This window comes from Macrosteles quadrilineatus, unplaced genomic scaffold (genome assembly GCF_028750875.1).
Source record: "Macrosteles quadrilineatus isolate MER2022 unplaced genomic scaffold, UCM_ALF_1.0 Scaffold_2__2_contigs__length_208266976, whole genome shotgun sequence".
NCBI lineage: Eukaryota > Metazoa > Arthropoda > Insecta > Hemiptera > Cicadellidae > Macrosteles > Macrosteles quadrilineatus.
Genome location: NW_026542595.1, coordinates 119,760,107 through 119,785,976, shown reverse-complemented (window position 1 = coordinate 119,785,976; position 25,870 = coordinate 119,760,107). Strand labels below are relative to the sequence as shown.

Genomic DNA, 25,870 nt, shown 5'->3' with positions numbered 1-25,870 from the left:
CCGCTGCTCGGAACAAAGCAGACATGAGATTAGCAGACTTAGCTTGGACTAGAGTAACGGCGAATGACGCAAATCTTGCTGAAAGAGCTGCTGCTTATGCCGTGACAAATTTGATGAAGGCAAAAGCAAAAATGGGAATGGGATTAAAATTTAATAAAAAAGATGGACAACTACCAGCTGTTAGAGGCCGCAAAAGACGTGCCTCACTTCCGGGGGGTGTACCTAAAAAACGAGCTAAAAAATCTAACACCAAGGGTAAAAGAGTGCGGAATAGTTAATTTAGACAGTTCATCTGGCACACATTGGACAGCATATCGTAAAAATAAAGATATATTGTAATTTATTTTGACCCATTTGGAATCCAACCTCCAAAAGAAGTAATTAAATATTTTGAGGGATATAAAATATTCTATTATAAAATATTCTACAAGATTTAAATAGTTCTATTTGTGGAATATTATGTTTATCATTCATAAAAAATATTTCTTTATAAAAATGGATTCATTTACTATAACATTTTCGGGTACAGAGCCAGAGCTAAAGTCAGTGTTCTTTCCTCCCATAGAATTAAATGATGATTATGTAATTGGATTAGTAGATTTTCAAAGTTATAATTCTATATTTAATGTTAAAAAACCTCTAAATACTTTAACATATTACAAAGTAGAGAAAAAAACATTACCAAAATGAGATATCTCAGTTGATGATTTAAACCAGTTATTAGATGGTAAACTTAAAGTCATAATAGATAAAAATGGAGTCGCATTAATTAATACTAAATCCAAACTTTTATTCAAAGGGCTTATTCCAAAATTAAATCAACTTAAAGGCAACAAATTAACCATTATGGAAGATTATCAAAATTGTTTCCTTTAATTAACAAAAAATATGTATGTCTATTAAGAATGGAACCCTTCTATACAAAACACTTCTACATCCACTATTATTGTTGTACGCCTGCCCAGTATGGGGAACTGCGTCATCAAGCTCGATTCGTAAACTGCAAACGTTTCTAAATAAAGTTTTTAAGGATAATTCCCTGGTATGTTCGAACCCATCAAATACATTTAGAACTGGGAATAAAACCTATAGAAGATTTCATCAAAGAAAATTACATATCAAAATTATTTACAAAACTTCCATTAACCAGCAGCATTGGATTTTATAACACAGACCAACCTTCTGAAACCCAGAGACTCCGACTAAAACCCAGATTGCCTCAAGATGTTTTATTATAAACATTTTTTCATTTGTGTTTCATTGGTGGACAGCGCCTTTACAGTCCGACCCGCTAAAACAATGACAATAAGTGCCTGAGGGGCTAGCCATAGCTGACCTCTACAATGTTAGTAATAATTAACAATGTTATTGTTTTTCTTTCTTATATTATACCAAACCTGTATAGCAATGTAATGCTGATCGGTTAATAAAATTGTTATAAAAAGTTGTCTATAATCAGCTGATTGGTGTCCGGTAAAACTCATTATACAGTAGTTGGTTACAGTACAGTAGCACGCAATGAAACCCCATTTGAATAAGCTGGACTAAATCCTTGTGTGGGAAGTTCGTCAAAATAATCTAGTGTGGCGTAATAGTATATTACGTTACTAGTCCTGAAAATAAGTGGGACGAGTGTGGTCGTTCCCGTGCGAGACGAAGTCGAGTACGGGATTACCATACGAGTCCGGTACACACATTTTGGACGAGTTACGTACGATAGTTTACGCCATACTACTTAATTCGTAAAAATCCTTATATATTTCCACCAACTAAAGGACTAAACATCACCAGTCATAACCTCTAAAAGAGGTTATGTTTTTCTTTATAACCAATCATTGCCATCTAAATACAGTATAATCAGCTGATTGGTGTCCGGTAAAACTCATTGCAGAACAGTATTACGCAATGAAACCCCATTTGAATAAGCTGGCGGCAAACAGCTGTTTTCTGGACCAAATGCTTGCGTGGGAAGTACGTCAAAATAATGTAGTGTGGCGTAAACAAAATTGTATGCTTATTAAGGTAATCACCGATCAGAATGTGATAAAGGTTGAAAGGTTGGATAATGGTATTTGGTAGGGTTACCTTTTACCCTATACATATGGAGAAAGTATTGTTTTCATCAAAATTTAAAGAGTTTGGATTTTGGGTGCGTCTGAACCACTGAACAAAAAAAAGTGGGTTTCGAATCGAAGTAGAGAGTATGTGTGTCTGTATATGTGTGGATGTATATTTCAGAGAAACAGTCCACACCTGTAATCAGATTTTGATAAAATGTTTTTAATTTAATCCATGGTATCTATATACACTACAGAATATGAATAGGGTTAGTCGAAAGCTACATGAACATGGTTTGAGTTAGCGTATGAATGCAGAACGGGGGCTCTCCTTTTTGTTTGCTTCTTTAACATACATGACAAGTGCCACGGTGGGGCACACGGGAGGGACTAAGGCTAACACATCTTGTAGTGTCAGCGTTCTCCGCTAGAACTGCTAAGTTGAAAAAATTTAAATTATTTTTTATTTATTTTTAGTTATAAAATTAACTATTTAATTATAAAATATTGTTTTAAAATTATAAAATAAATTTTTAATTTTTAAATTTAAACTGTCATAACATAATAGTCCAAGAATTTTAGGAATAATAAAGCCATTCGACCTAACAAATTCGGACTAAGTGGAAACTTTGCACAGTTGTCCCACTTAGTCCGAATTTGTTAGGTCGATTTTCCTAATATTCTTCCACTATAACCTAACCAACCAGACTTGCTGATAAAAAACTATATAAGATAAAAATCTAATTAATGATTACTTATAATTTTTAATCAATTATAAAATTAATTTTAAAATTTAGTATTATAAAATTGAACTGTCATAACCTAACCCAACCAACCAAATTTGCTAATATGAAAAATTTGTTGACAAAAGGTTAGAACTGCCAGCGGGATTCGAACCCAGGACATCCTGAACGCCAATCCGAATCGATACCAACTATACCACGAACGCTGCTGAAGTCACAGCGTTTCGTTACGGTAATCGTGTCGCCTCAAGAGAAGACATTAGCCACTAGAGATATGACGTCACTACACCTTTAGCCTTAGTCCCTCCCGTGTGCCGATTCCATGCACCGCCTACTAAATGCCATGCCATTCATACTGTACTTGATTTGACATGTTTTTGTTTTTGTGCCGGTTCGGCTCGGTTAAATTAAAATTTAGTTACAGTATACCATTCATTATCATTTTGCATTTTTGTACTTAGACTAGTGAACTCATTTTAAGTGTTAAGATAACTCAAGGCTAGTTGACAAATTTAATTTTGGTATCTTTAAAGTCATTAAACTAACTTAACTTACCGCAGGCCTAGGCCTAGGACTAGTCCTAGTTTCGCAAGTTACGCTCCAACCTAAGTGAATTTAAAATAGTTATGATTTCATTGTATTGTAAGATGTTATATTTATGATCAAAGTCAACCCAAAAACGGTCGGACATTTTCAATTGTAATCTGTTACTACAATTGATTTTGTATATTGTATTCAGTCCTAGGCCTAGGTAACTTACTATGTTTTTCAGCGAATTTCCCTAAAGGGAAGTAGCTATTACCGTAGGTGGTACGGTAAAACCTAGGACCGATTTAATTTTTTCATTTTGGTGTCCCCAGAGGCCAAAAACACAATACGTTCAAATTTGTATTTAATTTATATATAGGCCTATAGCCTATACGTCCATGAACGTGATAACTGGAGTAGCCTTTTTGTCCGATTTTGGTGAGATTTGGTTTATTGTGTAAGGCGGGATAAACTTGAATGAGTTCATGAACCAGCATGATCGAACCGAGGTGAACGCGGTATTACGGGGTAAAAATTGGTTTTTCTCATTTTAGACCATTAGACCATAGCACAAAATTTCCCTCTTAACCTTTTTAAAGAGCTTAAAAAACAAGTAGTATAGTATGTCAAAGTGTTTTTGTACGGTTATTGGTAACGGAGAAAATTCAATTAATTGGGCTGCACTTTACGTCCTACACTCATTCAAATGAAAATATCGATTATTCGATTGTTTCATTTGATATATCGTTTGGTTAGTTAGGATAGGTTAACCTTACATAACCTAATGATAAAACCTACCAAATGATCGATCGATAATTTTATTTGAATGAGTGTAGGACGTAAAGTAAAGTGCGGCCAATAATTGTAAAATAATAATTCCATGTTAGGTATTCTAATGGATAATACAGTATTGTAAAATGTTGTAAGCTTAGTTTGCACAAATGGATATATTTTGATCAAACTTGGCAAATTGATTTATTTTATACTAAGCTATTATTTTGCTAAAAAAACACATTCTAACTTATTAGTTTCCTTGTAGCAGCAAACCTAGTTACTTGTAAAGCCTAATGTTATTTAAATAGATTCAACTAAAATCAATTCAGACAAATAGAAATTCGGCTTGGACGGCAGGTTTACTGCGGCCGGGGTATTTTTTTATTCCGTATAACTTGGGTGTTACAAGTGAATTAATATCGTAACTATTCTCATCAGTGATTTCAGTTAAGCCTAACCTAAGTTATTTGAATGAAATCATGCTGAACAATAGATTAAAACCTTAAACTTAAAATTTTCCAGGTAGGGTAGGCTTATTTCTTTATGCTTGATAAAAAGTTCTTAAATCAAAGTTTACTGTAAAGCAGGTTTACCTCTATAAACATGGCGCAGAGGACCTCGGACACATTAGCTGATGATATTAGTGATGCAAGCACTATTGTGAATGTTTCACTTTTAAAAAGAGGAAAGACAATAGTTAGGCCTACTGACAAAGAGAAGACAGTAAAAGAAGATGCCTCGAGTTCAAATAGTAACCAAGCAGGCTCAGCATGTAAATCTGAACTCAGCATAAGGATTAATGATTGTAATAACAAAGTGGTAAGTGTTGTAGGCCTACTCCTATCCTTGATTGAACAACAATTTCCATAGCTTAAACTTATTTGGCGCTTAAAATCAGCCTATACTGGTGCCTATTACAGTAGAACCTCAATTACTCGAACCTTAATATCTCAAATTCCTCAATATCTCAATTTTTTTTAAATCCCCTTGAAATCCACATTAATCATAATGTTAAAAGTAGGTACCTTTATAAGTCAAAGTTTCTAAATATTTAGCCTAACCTCAATAATTTGAATTTTAACAACTTTTGATCAGTGAAATTCTACCTCTGTAACTCGGATTTTCTGTCATCGAGCCTCAGTAACTCGAAGTTTACCTTTTATAAGTCAAAGTTCGATCGTATGTGCCTCAATAATTTGAAGTTTTGCCTTAACAGTGCAAGTCAGTTGTGTTTTGATTCCTGTCGAGACGTGAAAATCCAACTTCCTGTGTTTGCTTCCTGTGTCTGGCTAAGTAGACTACTGTAGTCAGTAGTCTGGCAGTTGTTGAGATAGTGTTTACGTTGCATTTCGTTTAGTGTTTTAATCACACTAAGTTAGTACAGTAATGTATTTTCCCTTTAAATATTACTCTCTACATACTTTTTGTATGTACAGTATTGTACCTATTCAGTATTTTTGTTGTTACTGTAGCTTGTTTTTACAGTAAAGAGTTTGACTAACGTTTGCTTTAAACAAACATTAGCCTATACACAGTAAATATAGTTCCGTGTATAGATGATACAACTGTATACTGTATTATTGTTTTGCATTTTGTACAATAACTAATTTTTTGTCTGTTGTTATTTAACATGTTTTTTTATGTACTTTATCAAACTTATTGCCAAATAATAAATACAGTACCTACTTTATGTGCATTAAAATTGTTTTATTTTACTTCCAAAGTTACTCTTCTGTATGTATAAATACAGTTTGAGTTCGATTAAATGACTGCCATTTTGGAGACTTAGTTTACACAAATTTTTCGGGGGGTGCTCCCGAACCCCCCCCCCCCCCCCCACCAAAACCCCCTGGTCCGGCCCCTTGTGAATTGTCACAAAAATTCAAAATGAATTGATCTAGAATTGTCTAGATCTGTCACTGCCACTCCCAGACTGCCTTTTACAAAAATCGCCCGGTAAAATACCCACAATACCTTAAATACCACCAGCACAATAGGTTAAAGATTACTTTGTCATAACAAAGTAATCTTATAGGCCTAATTCATTTTGATAGCCCCCAGGATTGACTTTATGACTAATAATGGTAGAAACGCAATCCTTAATATGTACAGAGGTGTCAAATTTTATTAGAGCTGTATATGTTTTGGTGGTTCTTTAACTCTAGTATCGTCAGGCTCACAAAATCATCCACTTCTGGAAGTGTGGTCAGAATATGTTACCTACAAAAATTTAACACGAAAAACAAAAAGATTACGGATAGGCCTATCAATTCACGTTTATACATTGCCGCGGGCAGGACTGGAGGTAAAAGTAAACTGAATCAGGTTATAACAGACCGTGGTCTCTGAATTGTCGTCTGTGTTATCAAAAGCTGGTATTGGAGTCAAATTGTAGTGACGGAGGAGAGTGTTGAAAATATATGGGTTTCATAATAGAGTTTTCCATTCAAAATTATTGACGATAATAACTGGATATAAAGATATGGTCTCTACATTCTACATTACTGCGGGAAAGGAAATTTATTAAATGTGATGTGGAAAGCTAAAAGGGACCTCTTTTTGGCAATGCAAAATTTTCTGTATGGCCGATATAAGTAATTAAGGTAAAAAATATTGAAATGTGGTTTTTTTATCAATTGTTATACCTCATTTAACATAGAACAGGACAGTATCGGTTAAAATATCAAATTGAAGATATAAAAGGTCGAAATAAATCATTTTGTTAGCCTCTGCACGGTCTGAGAAAAGGTACCTCTTGTCGCTCAATGTTATTTTGCCATAACGACAAGAGGTACCATTTTTTATATTCATTTTATAAACAGACTTTAATAAAAAAATTATTGTCTTTTATTCTAGTGGGAATTTAGAGAACTACAACAAGTTCAGTTTACGGAGAACAAAATATCTCACAAATTTTGCGGTCCTTTTTATATATTGTTTGCATGTTTTGAATTTGGGTTGAATACATAATATATGATTTCCTTATTTATTTTAAATGTCTTTGATAGCTTGAAAATTTTTTTTTTTAATCAGAATTTATTTTACAATCTGTTCAAACTTCAAATATGAGAACAATAAGTAAAACATATATCAAACAATGTCAGGAAGCAAGCACCTGTTCATCAACAAGTCTTGCCAAAAATTTGATCAGTCATTTAAACATTTACAGAAATCTGTAGCTTAGGTCCAGCACATGCACAACACTTTTTAATCTGGTAATGCGCTGACTATTGTCCAGCAGATTAACAGCAAGACTGTTCGGATGATATTCTAATTTTTCTTGATAATTTTTGCTAAGGTCTGTAATTTCTTATTATAAGTTATTTAGTCAGCTGTGGAGTAAAGAATATAGAAGTGACAATAGTAACCATAATGACCAAAATCACCAAAAAATCAATGTTAAAAAAAATTTCATTAAAAATATACTTTTTTAACCCTTCTTGTAATGGCTGATTTGAATTGGCAACTAGTTAAGTAATGTTGATAAAGTGTTTTACAAATCCTGAAAATGTGTTTTAAAACGTTTTTTAAAAAGCCCCCCAACAAATTATTTTGTACATTTTATTTTGCTTATTTTATATAATGACAAAAATTTTTTTTTTTATATATTGTGATATTATGTTTTACTTGTGTATATTTTATGCTGAATAAGAATCAAGCCCTCAAGTACAACAAATAATTTATTTTAGTCTGTATATGTACACAAAACCCAAAACATGTTTTTTGCATTACAAAAAGCAAGCGTATGGGACAACGAGGTGTCAACTAATCCGAGTGGAAAGAGTTAATAAGGAATTAAAATATATATACTGTATAACTCAAAATCAAAAATTCCCGACAAGAGGTCTATTTGCTTTCCACATCACAAATACTTTGGAAGAGTTTGAAATATATAAAGACATAAAAACTAGGGACAGCACACAAATTTTGAATGAAAACACTCAATTAATTATGAATCCCATTATATTTTCAAGTTTCTTCTCAGTCAATAGTTAACCCTCCGAGCATTATGTGTTGTAAAAGCGACTCATAACACATCCGCTGTAGTGTTATGTGTCGCTTTTGCGACTCACAAACACTGTTTACGGCGACGGCTCTGGGACTGACTGAATCGGATTGAACAGGATCGAGTTAGGTATCGTTTTTTTCAGCAGATTCAGAGCTTTCTCCTGATGTCTGTTTCTATACGCTTTTCAATTTAGTTCCGATAATATTGTAGCAGACAGCTGATGTGCGTATTTGTAAACAGCTTGGTTAACCTCACACTGATGACTGATGTTTTTTATTACGTTTATCATTGTTTTAGTGTTAAAAATCAAAAGTAGTGATATACGTAGTGCATTATAAGAAGATTTAAGTGATTTTGAAGGGCTGGTTGATGATCCTGAAGAAGTAGGTAGTGATATTGATGTAAATTATCATCCAGATTCCTAGCTATGGTTAGGCTATGCATTCTTAGCTAAACGCTATGTACCAAAATCTGTTTTTTGCCCATAACTTAGCCTATTTATTTGCAAACCTACTTCCTTATATTATTATATTTTTGGAATCCTCATAAAATTCTGAACAAAGTGGCTATTTTAAAATATTTGTAGACCTATAAATTATAACAATTTATTGAGCACAAACATAATTTTTTTTTATTTATTTTATAATTTTTGAAAAATGTTAACCCACAAAAATTGTTGAACATTTTTTTTGTAATGTTTTATATGTTACATTGAAGCCCATAATTTTCCAAACAAAATGATATATAAAACAGTATACTTTGCATTTCTTTTTAAGTTTCTAAGATACATTTTAATAAAACCCTGCGATTGCGCAATAAATAGGCGAACATTAAAACCAAAACTAGAGACACTTGGAGGGTTAATAGTCCAATATCAGCTGTTGAAAATGCAGACGACAATCCAGAGACAAAGCCGGTCCGTCATAATCTGATTCAGTTTACTTCCAGTCCTGCCCAACAATCAAATATGTTAACCCACAAAAATTGTTGAACATTTTTTTTTTTGCGGTCCTTTTTATATATTGTTTGCATGTTTTGAATTTGGGTTGAATACATAATATATGATTTCCTTATTTATTTTAAATGTCTTTGATAGCTTGAAAATTTTTTTTTTTAATCAGAATTTATTTTACAATCTGTTCAAACTTCAAATATGAGAACAATAAGTAAAACATATATCAAACAATGTCAGGAAGCAAGCACCTGTTCATCAACAAGTCTTGCCAAAAATTTGGTAGAGTTCAGGAACAGCCAAAACATATGTAGCAAGTAAAATTTGACACTTGCGTACATGTTAAGGATTGTCTGACAAGGTGTGTTTTTACCATTTTTAGAAATAATCTTAATTATTAATACCAAAATGTTGTTGGTGTTGATAGTGAGCTACTTAGAATTACGTTTTTTCGGGCTGCTTATATACAAAATTATATATTTATTATGACAGGTAGCAGAAAAAACCCCCCAAAAAATTCCCCCCCAAAAATCCAGTGGCGCAATCGTCCCACTCTACCCCGCTCTGTGCTCCCCTGTACCTATGTTTAATTCATAAACATAAATAGCTAACCTATACTAATTTTATAAAAGCTAATTTTATATGGAACTAATACAGTACATGTTTTTTGAACAGGTTAGTTGGCTTGACCAACACTCTATGGTGAACCCTCAAGAGGATCTTGACACGGAAGAGGAAGGTAGTTAAAAGTTATTTAGCTAGCATTTATCTTGTTAGGACTCATAGCACTGTAAAATGTTTGTATCAGTAAGAAAAAGAATTAAAACCACTGGACAGCTATTATAAAAACAATCAAATATTCTGCAGTCTATTATCGTAGACTATAACCATCACAAGTAGACTTCTTATCACAATATAAATTTTGAAGCTCATTCTTCGTGACTAGTTCATGTCCGGTGACACATAATCAAGAATGTCGACAGAATGTTTCTATTATTTCAGGATCAATTTCATGATGTGTCTCTTACTACATACACCAACGTTGTATTGTGGTTATACAGGGTGGAACGAAGTTAGTGTTAACAATTTTTATGTCTTAAACTACATACTATTGGTGATAGAATGACAGTAATTTAGATTTCCATACCCTTACAGGTAGGGAATAACAGAATAACAGACAAATTAAGCTTTTTCAAAATATTTGTATTTACTTTCATAAAATGGCCATAAGTACATAAAACTAGTTTTTATTAAGAATGTAATATGTCATTTTCAGAACTACCATTAAATTTCCAACAGTAATAGTACAGACTAGTGCACCTGTTGCTCGAATTCAAGCAATTGCAAAATATTGCAGGCCTAATTTCAAAACGAATAACAGTCATAATTTTCGATGATCTTAAAGAGTCAACTCAAAGATAAATAAACAAATACTCCACACCAGTTCGATATAATATCGATGTTAATCCTAATAGATCTTTAATATTCTTATAATAAATCTCACAAGGATTTTAAAAATTACAATAAACCCTATTCAGACATAATTTGTAATGCAGTTATTGCCATATTATTTAAGCAAATACATGTTATTTTAAAGTAATGCAATTTTTGCCATTCCATGTTTTCAAGAGAGACTCTTAAATTTAAGAATGAAAAAGCAAAGAAACAGTGGGTTTTTATACATCATTGTAAAGGTTATTAACTGAAGAAGTTTTAGTATTATTTGACACTCATTATAGTCCAGTTTAACATGGAAAAACCTCTGTAAAATATTTTTCATTTTTCTTAAAAATCACAAATTCAAACTTCCATTGCAGAATAAAGGCTTATAAAGATGTTTCATCTCAATGAATGTATAATATTACTATCAGAAATTTAATAAATATTTTGAAAATGACAATTAAGTCTAAATAAAAACAATTTTAAATGCACTTATGGCTATTTTTATAGCAGTGCGGGGGGGGGGGGGAGTCAAGTGCCGCTGAGGTCCGACTGCCACCACTCACTGCAACGGGGAAAAAACGTTACGTAGTTTCCGTGATTGTGGTGAGACATATATGATGTCTTTAATATCGAATAAGATAATTATAATTTTGCCGAAATTACGGGAAAAGGATGACATTGTTTCCTTGACCTCCTCGCGGAAACAAAGATGATGTCTACAGCACCGTAGAAGATATTCTTGATTTTGCCCCTATCGTAGTAAAAGGTTGCATTGTTTCCGTGACCGCAGGAGAAGATTATGATGTGTTCAAAGCCGCGGATTATGTACATGATGATGCCACGATCTCGGAAAACGATGACGATTGACGAGTTTCAATGACCGTGGGAAACAATAATCATGTCTACATCAATGCAGGAGATATTCAAGATTTTGCACCGATCATGGAAAACAAAGATGATGTTACATTGGCAGAGGGAGGTGATGAAAAAATGTCCTTGAGAGTTTTTGGATTTTGCCACACTTTTCCTGAGATAAACGAGTAAAACATAGTAGTGATGATTTGTTTAGGGGGGGGGGGGGGCTGCACAACGTACGTTCTTCACTGCCACATAGTAGACTCTCTCTTATCCGAACACCTTTTAACCGGACATCGGTTTAACCGGACTACACTCAGTAGAAGTGACATCTCTTTATCCGTATAATTTGTATCAGCACATCAGTTTAACCGGACTAGATCGGCAGGAAGTGGGCGGTACTGAAACGACTGTTCTTGTGGGAAAGATTTGAGACCAGTGATTAGGTGTCTAAATGCAATTCTCTCCTAATTTTAAGTCAAATAGGTACTGTATAGAGTATGCATTTAAATGGTCCGTTTTAACGAGATTTTGGGGACGTCGGTTTAACCAGAAAAACCGTTATCCGTACTGGCCTCAGTCCCGAGGAGTCCGGATAAGAGGGAGTATACTTAATATGACTTCCATAGTTTTAACCTTGATTTAAAATGCCCAGATTACTTGTGCCTTCCCCTCTCTAATCTGGTTTGTACTTCATTGACATCATTGTACAAACCAGTTTCTAGGTTTTTTTGATGCATGAAATATAAAATAAATCAGTGAACAAGCTTAAGGAATTTCTTAAATACCAAGGAGCACGATATGTTTACAGGCTTTGATATCCTGTAAATTATCTCACAATGCTCTATAAGCAATACAGTAGTCAATTCTAAACTATTTATAACATTTTATAATGCACGCCCTATGAATTTATTACTGTATTTTTATTTCTTTTGCAGCTATTCACGAATTTGTTTCTCTTCCCAGGACTAATGAGACCAATCTTGCATATTCAATGAAGTACAGGATCCATGCTTTCTTGCTCGAAGTTAAACCTAACTTACCAAGTAAGTAGCTCTTGTCAAAATAAAAACTATGATTAATGATGAAATATGATTTTAGTTGCACATAGCCTAGCTTTATGGCATAGATATACCTAATTCGTATGTGAATTAAAAGTTGCACAATGTTTTTGCAACTTAAGTACGGTACGTATCCACCTGATTAAAGCCATGCCACATTGCCGTGTGTTCTGTAACGCTACGTTAAGCTTCAGATTTTTTGAGCTGATCACTTACCATTGTATCAAATGAAGTCACACCTTGAGAGACTCAGAGACCCCAGCAGACCTTATTCAACCACAGTTGTTGGTATGATGACTAGTTTCCTTCCTGAGAATAATAATTAGATCAGGTCATTGTGTATGCAACCACATCATCAATGTATTAATGGTATGTCATTAGATGCTTTAAAAAAATGTCACAATCACAATAATTAAAACTTGTTATGTTGATAAAAATAATTAAAATGGAATAATACCCCCGCCGCAGCAAACCTGCCGACTAAGCGAATTTCCATTTGTCTGAATTGATTTTCAGTTACCGGTAAATATATTTGAATAACATTCGGTTTAACCTAGGTTTGCTGCTACAAGGAAACTAATAAAGTGTCTTTTTGAGTAAAATATTGATAGCTTAGTGAAAAATAAATAAATTTGCCAAGTTTGATCAAAATATATCCATAAACAAGCAAACTACAACATTTGACAATATTCTCCATAAGAATAACATGGGAATTTTAAATTTACAATTTTTACTTTCTCCCCCTATACCATAGTATATGGAGAAAGTATTGTTTTCGTCAAAATTTTCGAGTTTGAGTTTTGAGTGGATATATTCGTTTTGGGTCCCCCTGGACCCAAAAAAGTGGTTTTCGAAGTGATGTCTGTGTGTGTGTGTGTGTGTGTCTGTGTGTCTGGATGTGTACAGAGCTAGAGACTACACCTGTGGTCCGATTTCGATGAAATTTGGTATGTAATTTCTAATCCATGGTATCTCCAGGCGTTTTTTTCATTTTTTTTGAAATTTTGATTTTTAATGGGGATTTTCCCATAAAAACCCATAAAAAACCGGAAAAATCAAATTTTCTCAAAAATGGCCCGAACGATTTTGATAAAAATTTAGTATGTTGTAGCCCTTTAAATTCTAAACAAACTGGTGAAAATCCCATTTCTCTAAAAATTACGGTTCAAAAGTTATGGTAAATTATGTTATTTTCCCATAAAAACCCCATAAAATAATCCTGTTTTTATTCAACATAGTATGTTATGGTCATTACAATTTTGATAGTTTTTTCAATTTTTTAGAAATTTGGATTTTAATGGGGATTTTCCCATAAATCCCCATAAAATAACGGAAAAATAGAATTTTCCCAAAAACGGCCCAAAACGATTTTGATAAAAATTTAGTATGTTATGGTCCTTTATATTCTGAAAAAAATTGTGCAAATCCCATTTCTGTAAAAATTACGGTTAAAAGTTATTTTAAATTATGTTATTTTCCTATAAAAACCCCATAAATTAACGGAAAAATCGGATTTTTCCAAAAATGGCCCGAACAATTTTGATAAAAATTTAAAAGTTTAACGAGTTTGATAAAAATTTAGTATGTTATAGTCCTTTAAATTCTGAACAAAATTGTACAAATTCCATTTCCGTATATTTACTCTCCCCGCTTACACATAATAAAGGTTGTTGACAAACTTATGGGAGAAAGTATGTGTCAGAATGCTGATACCGTTTATTTTAATTTTCTTCGTTACTAATAATCGAACAAAAATACTTTTATATACTAAATTATTTGTTTTTTTAAGCTCTTTAAAAAGGTCTAGAGAGAAATCGGGAAATTTTGTATTTTGAGGGTCAAAAGTGAGAAAAACCAATTTTTACCCCATAAAACCCCCCGTAAAGCCCCGTTCCCATGGTCCGATCGTGCTGGTTCGTGAACTCATTCATTCAAGTTTATCCCGCTTTACACCTTTAAACCAAATTTCATCAAAATCGGACAAAAATTACTCAAGTTATCGCGTTCACGGACGTATATATATATATATATATATATATATATATATATATATATAAGTCTATATATATATACATATATAAAAATTTGAACGAATGGCGTTTTTGGCCTCTGGGGACATCAAAATGAAAAAGTAAATCGGTCCCGGGTCTAGGTCTTACCATGCCACCTACGGTAATAGCTACTTCCCTATAGGGAAATTCGCTAAAAACTGCACATACATGGCCAGCACTGTCTTTTCACTGCCAATGACTTAGTAAAAATGACTGAATGAATGAATCATGATGTTTCTTCTTCACACCAGTGCCACCTGTATTTCAGTTTCTTTAGTTCTTCTTATATTATACTTCTTTAATTTAACCTTGTCAATATATGTATCAAATAATATAATGTTTGACTGAAAAGAAGTCTGATAATTTAAAATGTTACATAGGTTGAGTTTTTTAACTTGAATTCCTCTTTAATATCAAGCTTAAACCTTTTTGGTAATACTTTTTAAACTATTTCCATGTTCTTATCAATATGTGTGTAGTTGTGTGGTTCCGATATTAAATGTTTTGGCATAACTGGATTGCTGATGTTGTGATCTTTTAGGTATATGTTCTTTAAATCTTTGTTCGAAAGATCTTCCCTTTGGCCCATGTATTACTTTGGGCAGCGTCATTTAATTCTATGGATACCTGATTGTTCATTGTAGTTTGTGGCAACAGGTTTGGCGTGGAAAAAACTTTTGTAGTGTGTTGTTTACATAATGTTTGACCCTCGTATTGCTTTTATTTCTTATCCTTGGTTTTTTTATTCGTACGTTTAACCCCTTAACCGCCGTCTAAGTAGCCTAGTCAAAATCCGCCATTGCCACTTATTTTTGCCGTTTTTTGACGATTTTTACTTGTGATTTAAAAAATTGTACCAGTTGTTTTTTTTTAAGAAAATAGTTATCAATATTGTTTGTAGACATCTTCAAAAACATTAAGCTTTAACAATACTAAAATTTGAGATTGGGGGGGGGGTTCGGGGGTTTCTTGAGTTAGGCCTATAATAAAAATTAGGCCTACAATAAAGTCTACAACTCTAATAAATCATCATCCTCAAGCATGTCACCAGCCATTACGACTAATATTTACTACTCATTCAACACTATCAAGTAAATAACCACCAAAAATCACAATTATAATGACATGCATAATGTACGTAAGCATTACGTAAGCTTCCGCAAGTACGAGTTTTACTGAAACTACGAACGGAACTGATCGGGACCATTACTGACCTATAATACCACTAAAATCCACCAGATTGCAGCACTAGTCAAGCAGCACTGTCAACAACTTGTTTACGTACGTATATCAGAGATAAGGCGGGAAGTGAGCTGTTAAAAATAAAACACAACAGCTGATTACGTCAACACGAGATAACTCGTGCGTGGCGGTTGCTCTGAAAACTAGTATCGCCCGGCATATCTCGTGCGTGGCGGTTAAGGGGTTAAAATGGAAAAATAAAAACCCGTAAACAGACTATGAAATAATTCATTCCAAAGTTTACATTGGGAAAAAATTATTGAAGCTAATTGAACTGAGTTATAACTGACATATATGGATGAGGTGTTTAGTTAGGGTTAGGGTCACCTAGCCTAAACTTACCTCCGTTCGCTCGGACAGCTCGAGAAGTCCTGGGTTCTCACGCTTAACTGTCGCTTGCTACTACTTTTCGGCCTTTGGAAGACTATTGCGTCGATCTACCAGTACACGAGTACACCACTGTGTACGTCGGCACACCGACGCACCGAACACTGATCATCACCACTATGTCGCACAACAACACGGTGTCAGCACAGCGACGTATACGCTAGCTATAACGGTGTACTTACGTATCATAGAAGTTACGCGTGCCTTTGTCCAGATACGTTTAGTGGATTTGATGCACAGCCCAGGGGTGACTGGTGTGCGCAAACCTCTCGCTCGACGTCAATTATCTTAAGACTTGTTCAATGTCCGGCCGGTCTCTTCTCTACCCCACCACCGCTAAGTCAGCGCTCTGAGGTGGGGGCGGCCGAGTCCCGAACTAAGACGCTGGACATGTGTTTTACGACGTTTATTGTTGTAGTCGTGACATAACCGAAGCGCTCGGACCGTCCGTGAATGGGAATAATGAAAACGTACCCCTTACAAAAATGTGACCATTACAACCGATAATATATTGGATGCTCTCTGCGAAAATGTACTCCTGAATAACAATAAAATAAACAAAATATCCCAGCTGCAGCAAACCTGCAGACTAAGCGAATTTCCATTCACCTGATTAGATTTTTAATCAAATCTTGAAATATATTTAATTAACATTATGTTTAACAAGTACCTAATCTTGCTGCTACAGGGAAATTTGTCAAGTTTGATCAAAATATATCCATAAACGATCAAACTACATCTTCTTCTCCATAAGAACAACATGGAAAATTGAATTACAATTTTTTTTTTCTCCTTAACCAATAACGGTTGAAGGACACTTCAATATACTAAATTATTTGTTTTTTATAAGCTCTTTAAAATGGTTTAGAGAGAAATTGGCAAATTTTAGGTTTTGAGGGGTCAAAAATAAGAAAACCCAATTTTTACCCCACAAGACCCCGTTCCCATGGTCCGATCATGCTGGTTCGCGAACTCATTCAAGTTTAACCCGCCCTACACCTTCAAGCCAAATTTCATAAAAATCGGACAAATATTACTCAAGTTATCGCATTCACGGATGTATATTAATTTGGCAGTAATCAAATTGGTTTTGTAAGGGGTAAATCAACTGACGATGCTTTATTAAATGTCACAGAACAAATATTAAATAGTCTAACTCAAATTGTAAAATATCAGGACTTTTTATTGATTTCAAAAAAGCATTTGATTTAGTAGACCATGAAAAAACCGAAAACCGATATGTCCGGTTTACCGTTTGTATGTCTTGAAGCGTTGGGTATTAGGGGAACTGCGATGTGTTGGTTCAGAAGTTCTTAATAGGAAGGAAACAAAAAGTAAAATGTTTAAATCATTACAGCTCTTCGAAAACAGTTGAGTCAGGTGTTCCCGCAAGGATCAGTGACCTCTGGTATTTTATTTCTAGTATTTATAAATGATTTATTGGAACTTAATTTTAAGGGGGATGTCAGTGCTTTTGCGGACAACATAGCAATATTTTACTGCAACAAAGATTCTGTAATACTTGGTGAGTCAATCAATCACGATCTCTTGTTGTTAAGACAATGATGCCTCAAAAACAGAATAAAGTATGTCAATTTTGATCTTTCAGGTTTTGAAATACCTTTTCCTCTCACTTATCATTCTGCTTCATGTAATTTGATAGTCTGCGATTGCTAACCGTTAGAAAGTTTTTTTTTTCACTGTATTTTTCATTAATAAACTCTAGATTACAATATGGATTAATATGTTGAGGCGGAACTTATAAATATTTGATAGATAAACTGAGAACCACGAAAAACTACTTTTTACGTATAATGTTAAACAAATTCAAAACATAATCTTCTTTCCCTCTTTATAAGCAATTAAATATTAAACCTATTCAAAATCGATAAAATAGAAGAATTACCTTATCCAACCACAGTTGCTAGTATGACAACTAGTTCCGTTCCTTAGAACATCGTCAGGTCATTGTATGCAACCACATCATCAATGCATGCTATTCAAATATCAATGTATACTATCACAATAGTAAAAACTAGTCATAACTAGTCAAATATCAATGTATACTATCACAATAGTAAAAACTAGTCATGTTGATCAAATTATTAAAATTGAATAATAAGTGATAAAACTTATTGAAACTGTAAAGGCTGGCCAGCACTCTCTTATCACTGTCACTGACTAAATAAAACTGACTGAATCATGAGGTGTCATGATATGAAGGTGGTATGAAGGGGATGAAGTATCTTCATCTCTCCAGTGCCACCTGTATTTAAGTTTGTTTTGTTCTTCTTAATTGATACTACTTTGATTTGTAGCTTGTCAATATATGTATCAAATATAATATTTGACTGGAAGGAAGTCTTTGTCTTTTTTCGTTCTCTATTTATAGTTGTCCAGATCTCTTTACTTTTATTAGGTGCCTGTTGAATTTTATCCATGGTGTGTTCAGATTTTTTCTTTTTTACATTTAGGTCATATAATCGTTTGAGGGTGGTGTAAGTTTGCTTGTCAGCATCGAGGCCAGTAGAAGTGTATTTGTTCTGTGCATGTGTCAGGCTGTTTTGAAGCTTTTGTAGGTTGTCGTCCCAGAAAATAGCATTTGATTTGTCTGTAGGCCTAAAGGTTTTGGAGGTCTTAAGCATAGTTTCATCCATTTCCATTTGAATTATCCTTACAAGATTATTGTAATTTCCTTATACGGGATGGCAGTGTAGTACTTCTTCCCAGGTTCTTTTTTTTAAGTTTTCTCTTAGTTTTTCTAGGTTTTGATTTGTAATAGATCTGGTCATTCTTTTTATGGGTGGGTCAAGGTGAGGTAGGAAATTAGATAGCTTGCAGATGATGGATTCATGGTCGAAGAGGTTATTGTGACATGTGGAGGCTGATATTTGGCGGGGGTTGATATTAGTAGCACATCCATCGATGCAGTTTTTTTAGAGTGGGGTAATTCTGGTGTAAGAGGTTTCTATTAGTTGTAGGTTGTGCGACTTAAGAACATTTTGCAAGCTTGTTTTTAAGGTCCAGAGATTATTTTTTATAAGGAGTGAAAATGTGGTTAGTGACAATGTGTATTACAATACTAGGTATGTACGTCAAAATAATTTTAGACTACCCAAAGTCAATAAATCAATTTTTCGCCATTCCTTTGAGTATTTAGGACCAAAGTGTTCTAATCAAGTTCCTTCAAACATTAAAAATCTTGCAAATTTAAACTCATTCTCTAAACAATTGAATCTCTGGCTTACTGCACAGCAAAACATAGATAATTTAAGCAATGTTATCTCATAGATATGGTACCAAAGGCAAATGTAGGTCAATAGTTGCATGTAAGAATGAAATGACTTTCTACCTTTTGTTAAGTTTCCACAATTATTGTTGTTGTATTATTTATTGCCTATAATTATTGTTGTTTTGTTATTAATTACCTAAAATTATTTTTATTTATTGTTTACAATTAAAGTTATTTAATTGTGCTTGTATAATTCACAACATTTACATTGTTATTTATTTATATTTTAATATATGTATTTAGCAGATACCAAAATGGCGGCATGAGAGTTTTTAATGCATGATGCTAGACTCAAAATATGTTATAATTTGTTGTATATATTTGTTCTAACTGGCTGCACTACTTCAAAAGTGGCCAGTCAATTTCCAAATTCAAATTCAATGGAAATAAATTCATTTTATCATATATATATACAGTATATATATATATTTGAACAAATTGTGTTTTTGGCTTCTAGGGACATAAAAATTAAAAATTATATCGGTCCCGGGCCTCGGTCTTACCTACGCTAACAGCTACTTCCCTATAGGGAAATTCGCTAAAAAAGGAAATTTACAATTCTTAGCCTAACTTCATCATCAGGTTATTAGTACATTATTAGTTACAGTAGTAGTTACAGGTTATTAGTACAATACATCTTTTTCAGTCAGGGTGTTTTATATATATATAAGACTTCTTTGATACAAACTTTCCTTCAAATTATGAATAACAATGTACGTCTTTTATTAATGTGTTGGTTAAACTTATTAGGAACATTCTATTTAGGCAAATTCAAGCGCTAAAAATGGGAGCAGTTTACAGCAATGAATGGAAATGGGTTTTGATTTTCATCGCTGTTTCCATAAAACCTTTGATATTTGTTCATAAGTAACACATGTGTATAGCGTGGTATAGCTCTTAAGCATAGACCAATATAAATTTAACACCACTGTTACTTAACTACTGTATTTTTTGTTGCAGAATATTCTATAGATCTGATCAGTGGTCATTGCAACGACGGTTGTAAGAGATTTACGGTGTATTCTTCAATACATTGGAGCAAGGAAGGCAGCTTCAATGTTCCTACTTGTCCTGATTGCTTCAGTACAGGTCGGTCATCACTCAGGCACTCAGGCATATAAAAATTTTATTGTAAACCTAAGTCTTCAAGGACAAGATATTGTGTGAGTTTTCTGTATGACAAATAAAATTGCATTGTGTATCTGTCAATCAGTTTTGCGACTGCTCTCGCATTTAATGTTGCGAGCAAGATCACAGAAAACATATTACTATAACCCAGAATGCCAACCGCGTGGTAAAAAGCATTAAGTGTTTTGAGAGAACTTTGCCTGTCAATCGTAGGCAGCGCCACCAGCGTTGCCATGCACTCAGCATAGCAACGCTGGTGGCGCTGCCTACGATTGACAGGCAAAGCTCTCTCAAAACACTTAAGAGGCATCCACACCCCTTCTCGTTTTAGAATCGAACAGACAGACAGACAGACATTGGTCGCGCAACAGAGATATAGAAAATAGTGCGGCAGAGCACAACGCAAGAGTGACGTGTCGGCCAACCCTCCTCCCCCCCAACCCACCACCGTCGTGGCTCTAGCTCTCTCTCTCTTTCTCACTCCCTCCCTCTCACACACAACACAACACACTCGTCTACTGACTACTGAGCTCTGCTAGCTAGTGCCACTGTCCTCCACCTCCATGCGGCATGCCCTGCGTCCACACACTAGGCCTACATTACATCTTTTTCTGTCTTCATTTAATCCTGCAACCACGCACGTGTTTTTCCTTGAAGTAACATTCTAAAATAGTTAAAGGTTACTGGAAAAAATCAATTTTTTTACCTTGCGATGCTAATTCCCACCACAGTAGTATCCAAATAAAAACGAACTAACATGCGAGGTAAAACACAATGTTTGTTTAAAAAGTGTAAAAATCGGGATTAATTAAAAATTTCAGCATTACAGTTCTGTAAAAAACAACTTTAATTATGTATAAACTTAATTATATGATATAGGCCTAATACTTTAAGGCAAAACATGTTTTAGAATAGTGCATAGGTTACATCAGAAATGTTTTCCCACAAAATGTATCCAGGATGAAAATGCAATAAAACATTATTATAAACACAAACTAACAAATATATTACATTATGACATGTTGTTTGGACAATAAAGCGTTTAGGTTGCATAATTTTTATTTACATAATAAGAAAATGCAATAAAATTACATTGTAAACACAAACAAAATACTATATAACAGCACAGTATATAAAAAATGTGTCGTATACACACAAAAGAACCTTATACTTGAGAAATATATTACATAATTTTTTTCATAATATTAATAGAATAAGAAAATGAAAGAACAGAATATTGTAAACACAAACAAACTTATATATTAAAGTGTACAAAAAAATTGTTTGTATACAGAAACAAGCCTTTACATATACTTCAGAAATATATCATAAAATGAACCACAATAGCAAGAAAAAAATTAGTAGGCTTAACTAACATTCGTAAATAAAAAAACCAAAATATAACACATTTGTATAACAAATATTAATATTGCAATTAACCTTTAGCGGGAAAATCCAATACTATTTTCGTTCTGTATGTTCTTAGTGTCATGTAACGTCCGAGTGATGATCCGTCCGCCTTACTTTACGTACATATATCCCACAGTGGAGGTACATATTCAAAAATGACAAACTTTACTTTTTTGCTCGTTTATTTTCCTTGTTTTTCAATTTTTCTTCCCGTTTCTCGATAGCGGCCAAAATGTAGTACGGATTTCTGATAGGCATACTTCTTGTCTTCCTGGGGTCAATAAGTTCAGGTAAAATGCAGTTCATGTAAAACCGTGTCAATTTATCAACCATTTTCAATGACCAGAAACTATCGTCTCTTTCTATTTTTTCGATTTTCATCCCCTTAGGCGTCCAAACAATAAAATTACAATAGCTTCGTCTTGTGACGTGTAGTTGTCCTTGCATTTGGAAGTAGTAATCATGGTTTACATTTATTTCTTTTTTGCCAGAAGTTTGGTCTTCTTTCCAAAAGTTTGCAAACACCCCTTTTTTTTGCTTGATAGCTTCATCTGGAGTCATATCTGCTGCTGCTGATGGACATTTTATTTCAATTATTCCATCATCACCCAAAAGCCCATCAGGTGAAGCTGCCAGAAAGGGAAGTTCTCGGTCGATGAAGAGGCCACATTCTTGGATCTGAAGACCAGAAGACTGCAGTTCTTCTCGGGCCGCTGCTTCATTTTCCCTTCCATACTGTAAGCTAGCGGAATCCACCTCGTCACTATATAATAGTTTGGTCACAAGTTTGTCACATTTAGTGTGTGGCAGTCTCTTACAAACCGCTGCAAAGTTGGAGGCAGTGAGCAGTTTTCGCCTCTCCTCTCTCCACAAGGTGGATTCGTGCTGCAACCTAGTCGCCGTTTCGATTTGAACGATTTCCTCATCAGTTTTATTTAAACTACTTAGGAACTCGATTTTCCTGGATTGAAATTCCTGTTCGTCAATATCGGGTCTTTGGGCGTGTCGCCCGTAGTGTGGATCGTTTGTTGGTTTTGTTGTTATCAAAAGCCGCCTTTTACTCTTTGTAGCTGATCGTCGTTTTATTGCAGCTTTGACAATTTTAGCTTTTCTCCTCTGTTCAAATGTCTTGGCGAATTTGCCCAGGCTGTTCTTATACAAACATTTGTGCAGTTTGTAGTGTGGCGTGTTAGTGTTGTGACTAACAACTGCTGCAGCGCAACGAGCCTGGTAAGAACCCTTCTTAGTGTAGTTCACTCGTTTTCCACCAATGAATTTTGCTACTAACGAGTTGAAGTGTTCGGCATAGTTACTGTTTACATTTACCAGCAAACTTTTGGCATTGTCTACCAGGGAGCCGACAGCTGTCATGATTTTGCTGTAAAGACCCATTTTCTTCAATGTTGGAATGAGATTCTCTTCTTCAGGTTTTTTGCCATGACAAAAGTAATTTCTGTCGGAGCAATGGAGGTGTTCTCCAAAAATGTGACTTGGGCCATTCAGAAGATCTTTCTTTAGTTCTAAAGATTGGATGTTGATGGGTTTGTTTTCGTTTTTCCTATACTCCACAGCCTTCGTAACCGCCGACCTAAACTTTTTCCCAGCCCCTGCAATCTTTTTTCTCATGTCTAGTGTGGATAACATCTCTCCCTTCTCGTTTGTGTATTTTGAGGTGTCTTTAGAAATGTCTTTGATTTTGTTACAGTAATTTCTTAGTAAATGATTGGTACATTCTATTTTTTCTATAGTCAGGTTTTCGTAGGGTCTCTCTTCCAGTAACTGTAAACACTACTGTCTCCATCAGCAATTAGTCTAGCATACTTGATGCCGTACATAGATTCGCTCTGCCTGAATCCTTCAACGATAATAGCGGCCTCCATGCTGCTCGATGAGTCACTCCAATTTCTGTAACAGGCATGGCTTGATATCTCTTCTCCTTTACTTTCGAATCTCGCACACGCTGTGCAATATTTATTTTTCACTCCTATGTAGAGGACTTTTCGAGTTCTGTATCCCAGGATAGCAGCCTACAACAAGGGCAAATCATTGAAATAAATACAGTTGTGATAATATATTTCAGCCGTGAATAACATTAAAAATATCTGCCAAAGTTGTTATTAATTTTTTTTTATTCAGTTTATCATTGAATTTTGTATAGTTTTTCCAATATGGCCGACAACTTTATTTTTGTAACAATTAACAATTGTCAAGAACAATGTTATTTAGTATTTAAAATTCAGAATCTACTGAAATTTCCAATTTACCAAATAAATTTGTTCCCCAAATATAAAAATCTTTTACTGTACGGTAATAAAATACGAGGTTTCATAAAGACCGGTTGAAAAAAATTGAAAGATAGAAATGTTTATGTAAAAAATACTAAATGGCGGATATCTGGCTAACGAAGTGATTTTAGAAAATGTTTCAATATTGTTGGGCTCTTTATAATGATGGAAACATTTCCCGGAGTGTGTCCTAGTAGAAGCTGGACACCCTGAATTTAAAACAGTTGCCAATACCACATATTTGCCATACAATTTCCTCAACCTGCTATTTCCCGACTGAACTACAAACAGCAAACACTTACAACTCCTGAAGCTGAGTTGTAGTTTGAGGATTTGTAGGACCGTTTTGCCCAGCTGGCATCTGCGACGACGGTGATGAGCGGCACGCCGTCTCGATCCACCTCGCCACTCTCCAGCGCCAATCGTGCTTCCTCCACCGCCGCCTCGCGCATCTCCTCTAGTGCTGTCTTCTGCCACCCTTCTGCAACCTGTGAACCACCATTACCCGAAACTTTACAATTGTGGTCAATATTGCCGTTTGGAAGGTCACATTGAAGTTGTTATCAACGTCTACAATAATATCTATAGGATAAGATTTGATCCTGTAAGTTGGTATTATATAATACACTATACTAGCAGAGAACCCATCCTTCGTACGGGATTGGCATATAACTATAAAATGCTTATTGCAGTTATGGGAGAGGACACGGTTTAAGAACATATGTTTCTTTTAATCTATACTGTAACTATAGTAGGCCTATAGCACATCTACCATAGCCATATTGTTCTACCACTGCACCTAAACCGTAGAAAAAAAGTACCACAGCTTTTGTTGCTAGTTGGTTCAAATTATCTGTTCTCATAAATGCCAAAAAATAATAGTGCTGCACCCTGTTGGTAAACCTTATACGTTTTTAATGCTAAATATCATAGAACCAACTTGTGTAGTTGAAACATCTAAAAGAATTTGTCAACTCATACTAATTGTCAATACGTACTAATTGACTTACCATAGAATGATAGCGGTCATAAGTAGTGTTGCTCATGCAGTGGATGTCCATGGATCCTAGCAGCTCCTGGAGACCGGAGTATCCACTACCGATGGACATGATGCCGGCCACCGCTGCAGTGTTGACGTCCATCTGCTGGTTGTTGTTTTCTTCAGACCAAATCACGTCACTCAAATTGCACATTTCACACTTAAACTTGTACCCAGATTTCAATCCGTTTGTTATTTCACCTTGGAAAACCATGTTTCCAAAATGGCAATCAAAAGGCCCGTCATGGTGGCTAAGCCGCCGGATTTCGTCGAAGAAATGTTCTATTTGCACAATGCGCCGGCCGGTCAATTCAGGGAGGTCTTCTCCAGCGGAAGAGGAAGTTTCCATGGGCAAGGGACTTGAGGACATTACGGGTGTTTGGTATGAAGGTGTGGTTAGGGGTGACTGAGGAAGGGTCTGTGTCTTGGGGGGAGTTACTGGCAGTGGTGCCGGTTCAGATGGAGTTGGTGATGTTGACGTTGACGCCTGGTTTCTATAAGCCGCCGTATGTCGCAGCATCCGCCACTCCGCCAACCTTTCACCTCCACGGTTTTTTTTCCGTTTTACCCTTTGGGGCCTCACTTTACGCACCATGTTTTCAAAGAAAGATAAG

The 25,870-nt window shown here is 34.7% G+C and overlaps 1 protein-coding gene and 1 long non-coding RNA gene across 5 annotated transcripts in view; one reads left to right on the top strand and one right to left on the bottom strand.

The window, feature by feature from the left end:
* The window catches only part of LOC128985732 (uncharacterized), a 48,543-nt gene extending 30,437 nt beyond the window's left edge, over positions 1–18,106 (bottom strand). Inside the window, exons 1-2 of the long non-coding RNA XR_008490068.1 lie at positions 18,009–18,106; positions 12,639–12,731 (exon numbers count right to left, since the gene is read on the bottom strand). This is a non-coding gene — a long non-coding RNA (uncharacterized LOC128985732). The remainder of the gene's footprint in view (positions 1–12,638; positions 12,732–18,008) is intronic.
* LOC128985730 (uncharacterized) overlaps positions 3,177–25,870 on the top strand; it is a 29,469-nt gene continuing 6,775 nt past the window's right edge. Inside the window, exons 1-5 of one of the 4 annotated variants that reach the window (XM_054405545.1) lie at positions 3,177–3,298; positions 4,690–4,921; positions 9,739–9,802; positions 12,300–12,407; positions 20,355–20,483. In XM_054405545.1, the coding sequence (XP_054261520.1) occupies positions 4,706–4,921; positions 9,739–9,802; positions 12,300–12,407; positions 20,355–20,483 (517 nt within the window). In that variant the 5' untranslated portion in view covers positions 3,177–3,298; positions 4,690–4,705. Of the gene's footprint in view, positions 3,322–3,656; positions 3,857–4,686; positions 4,922–9,738; positions 9,803–12,299; positions 12,408–20,354; positions 20,484–25,870 lie in introns of those variants that run through there. The other 3 variants (XM_054405546.1, XM_054405547.1, XM_054405548.1) reach the window with 3 other exon arrangements.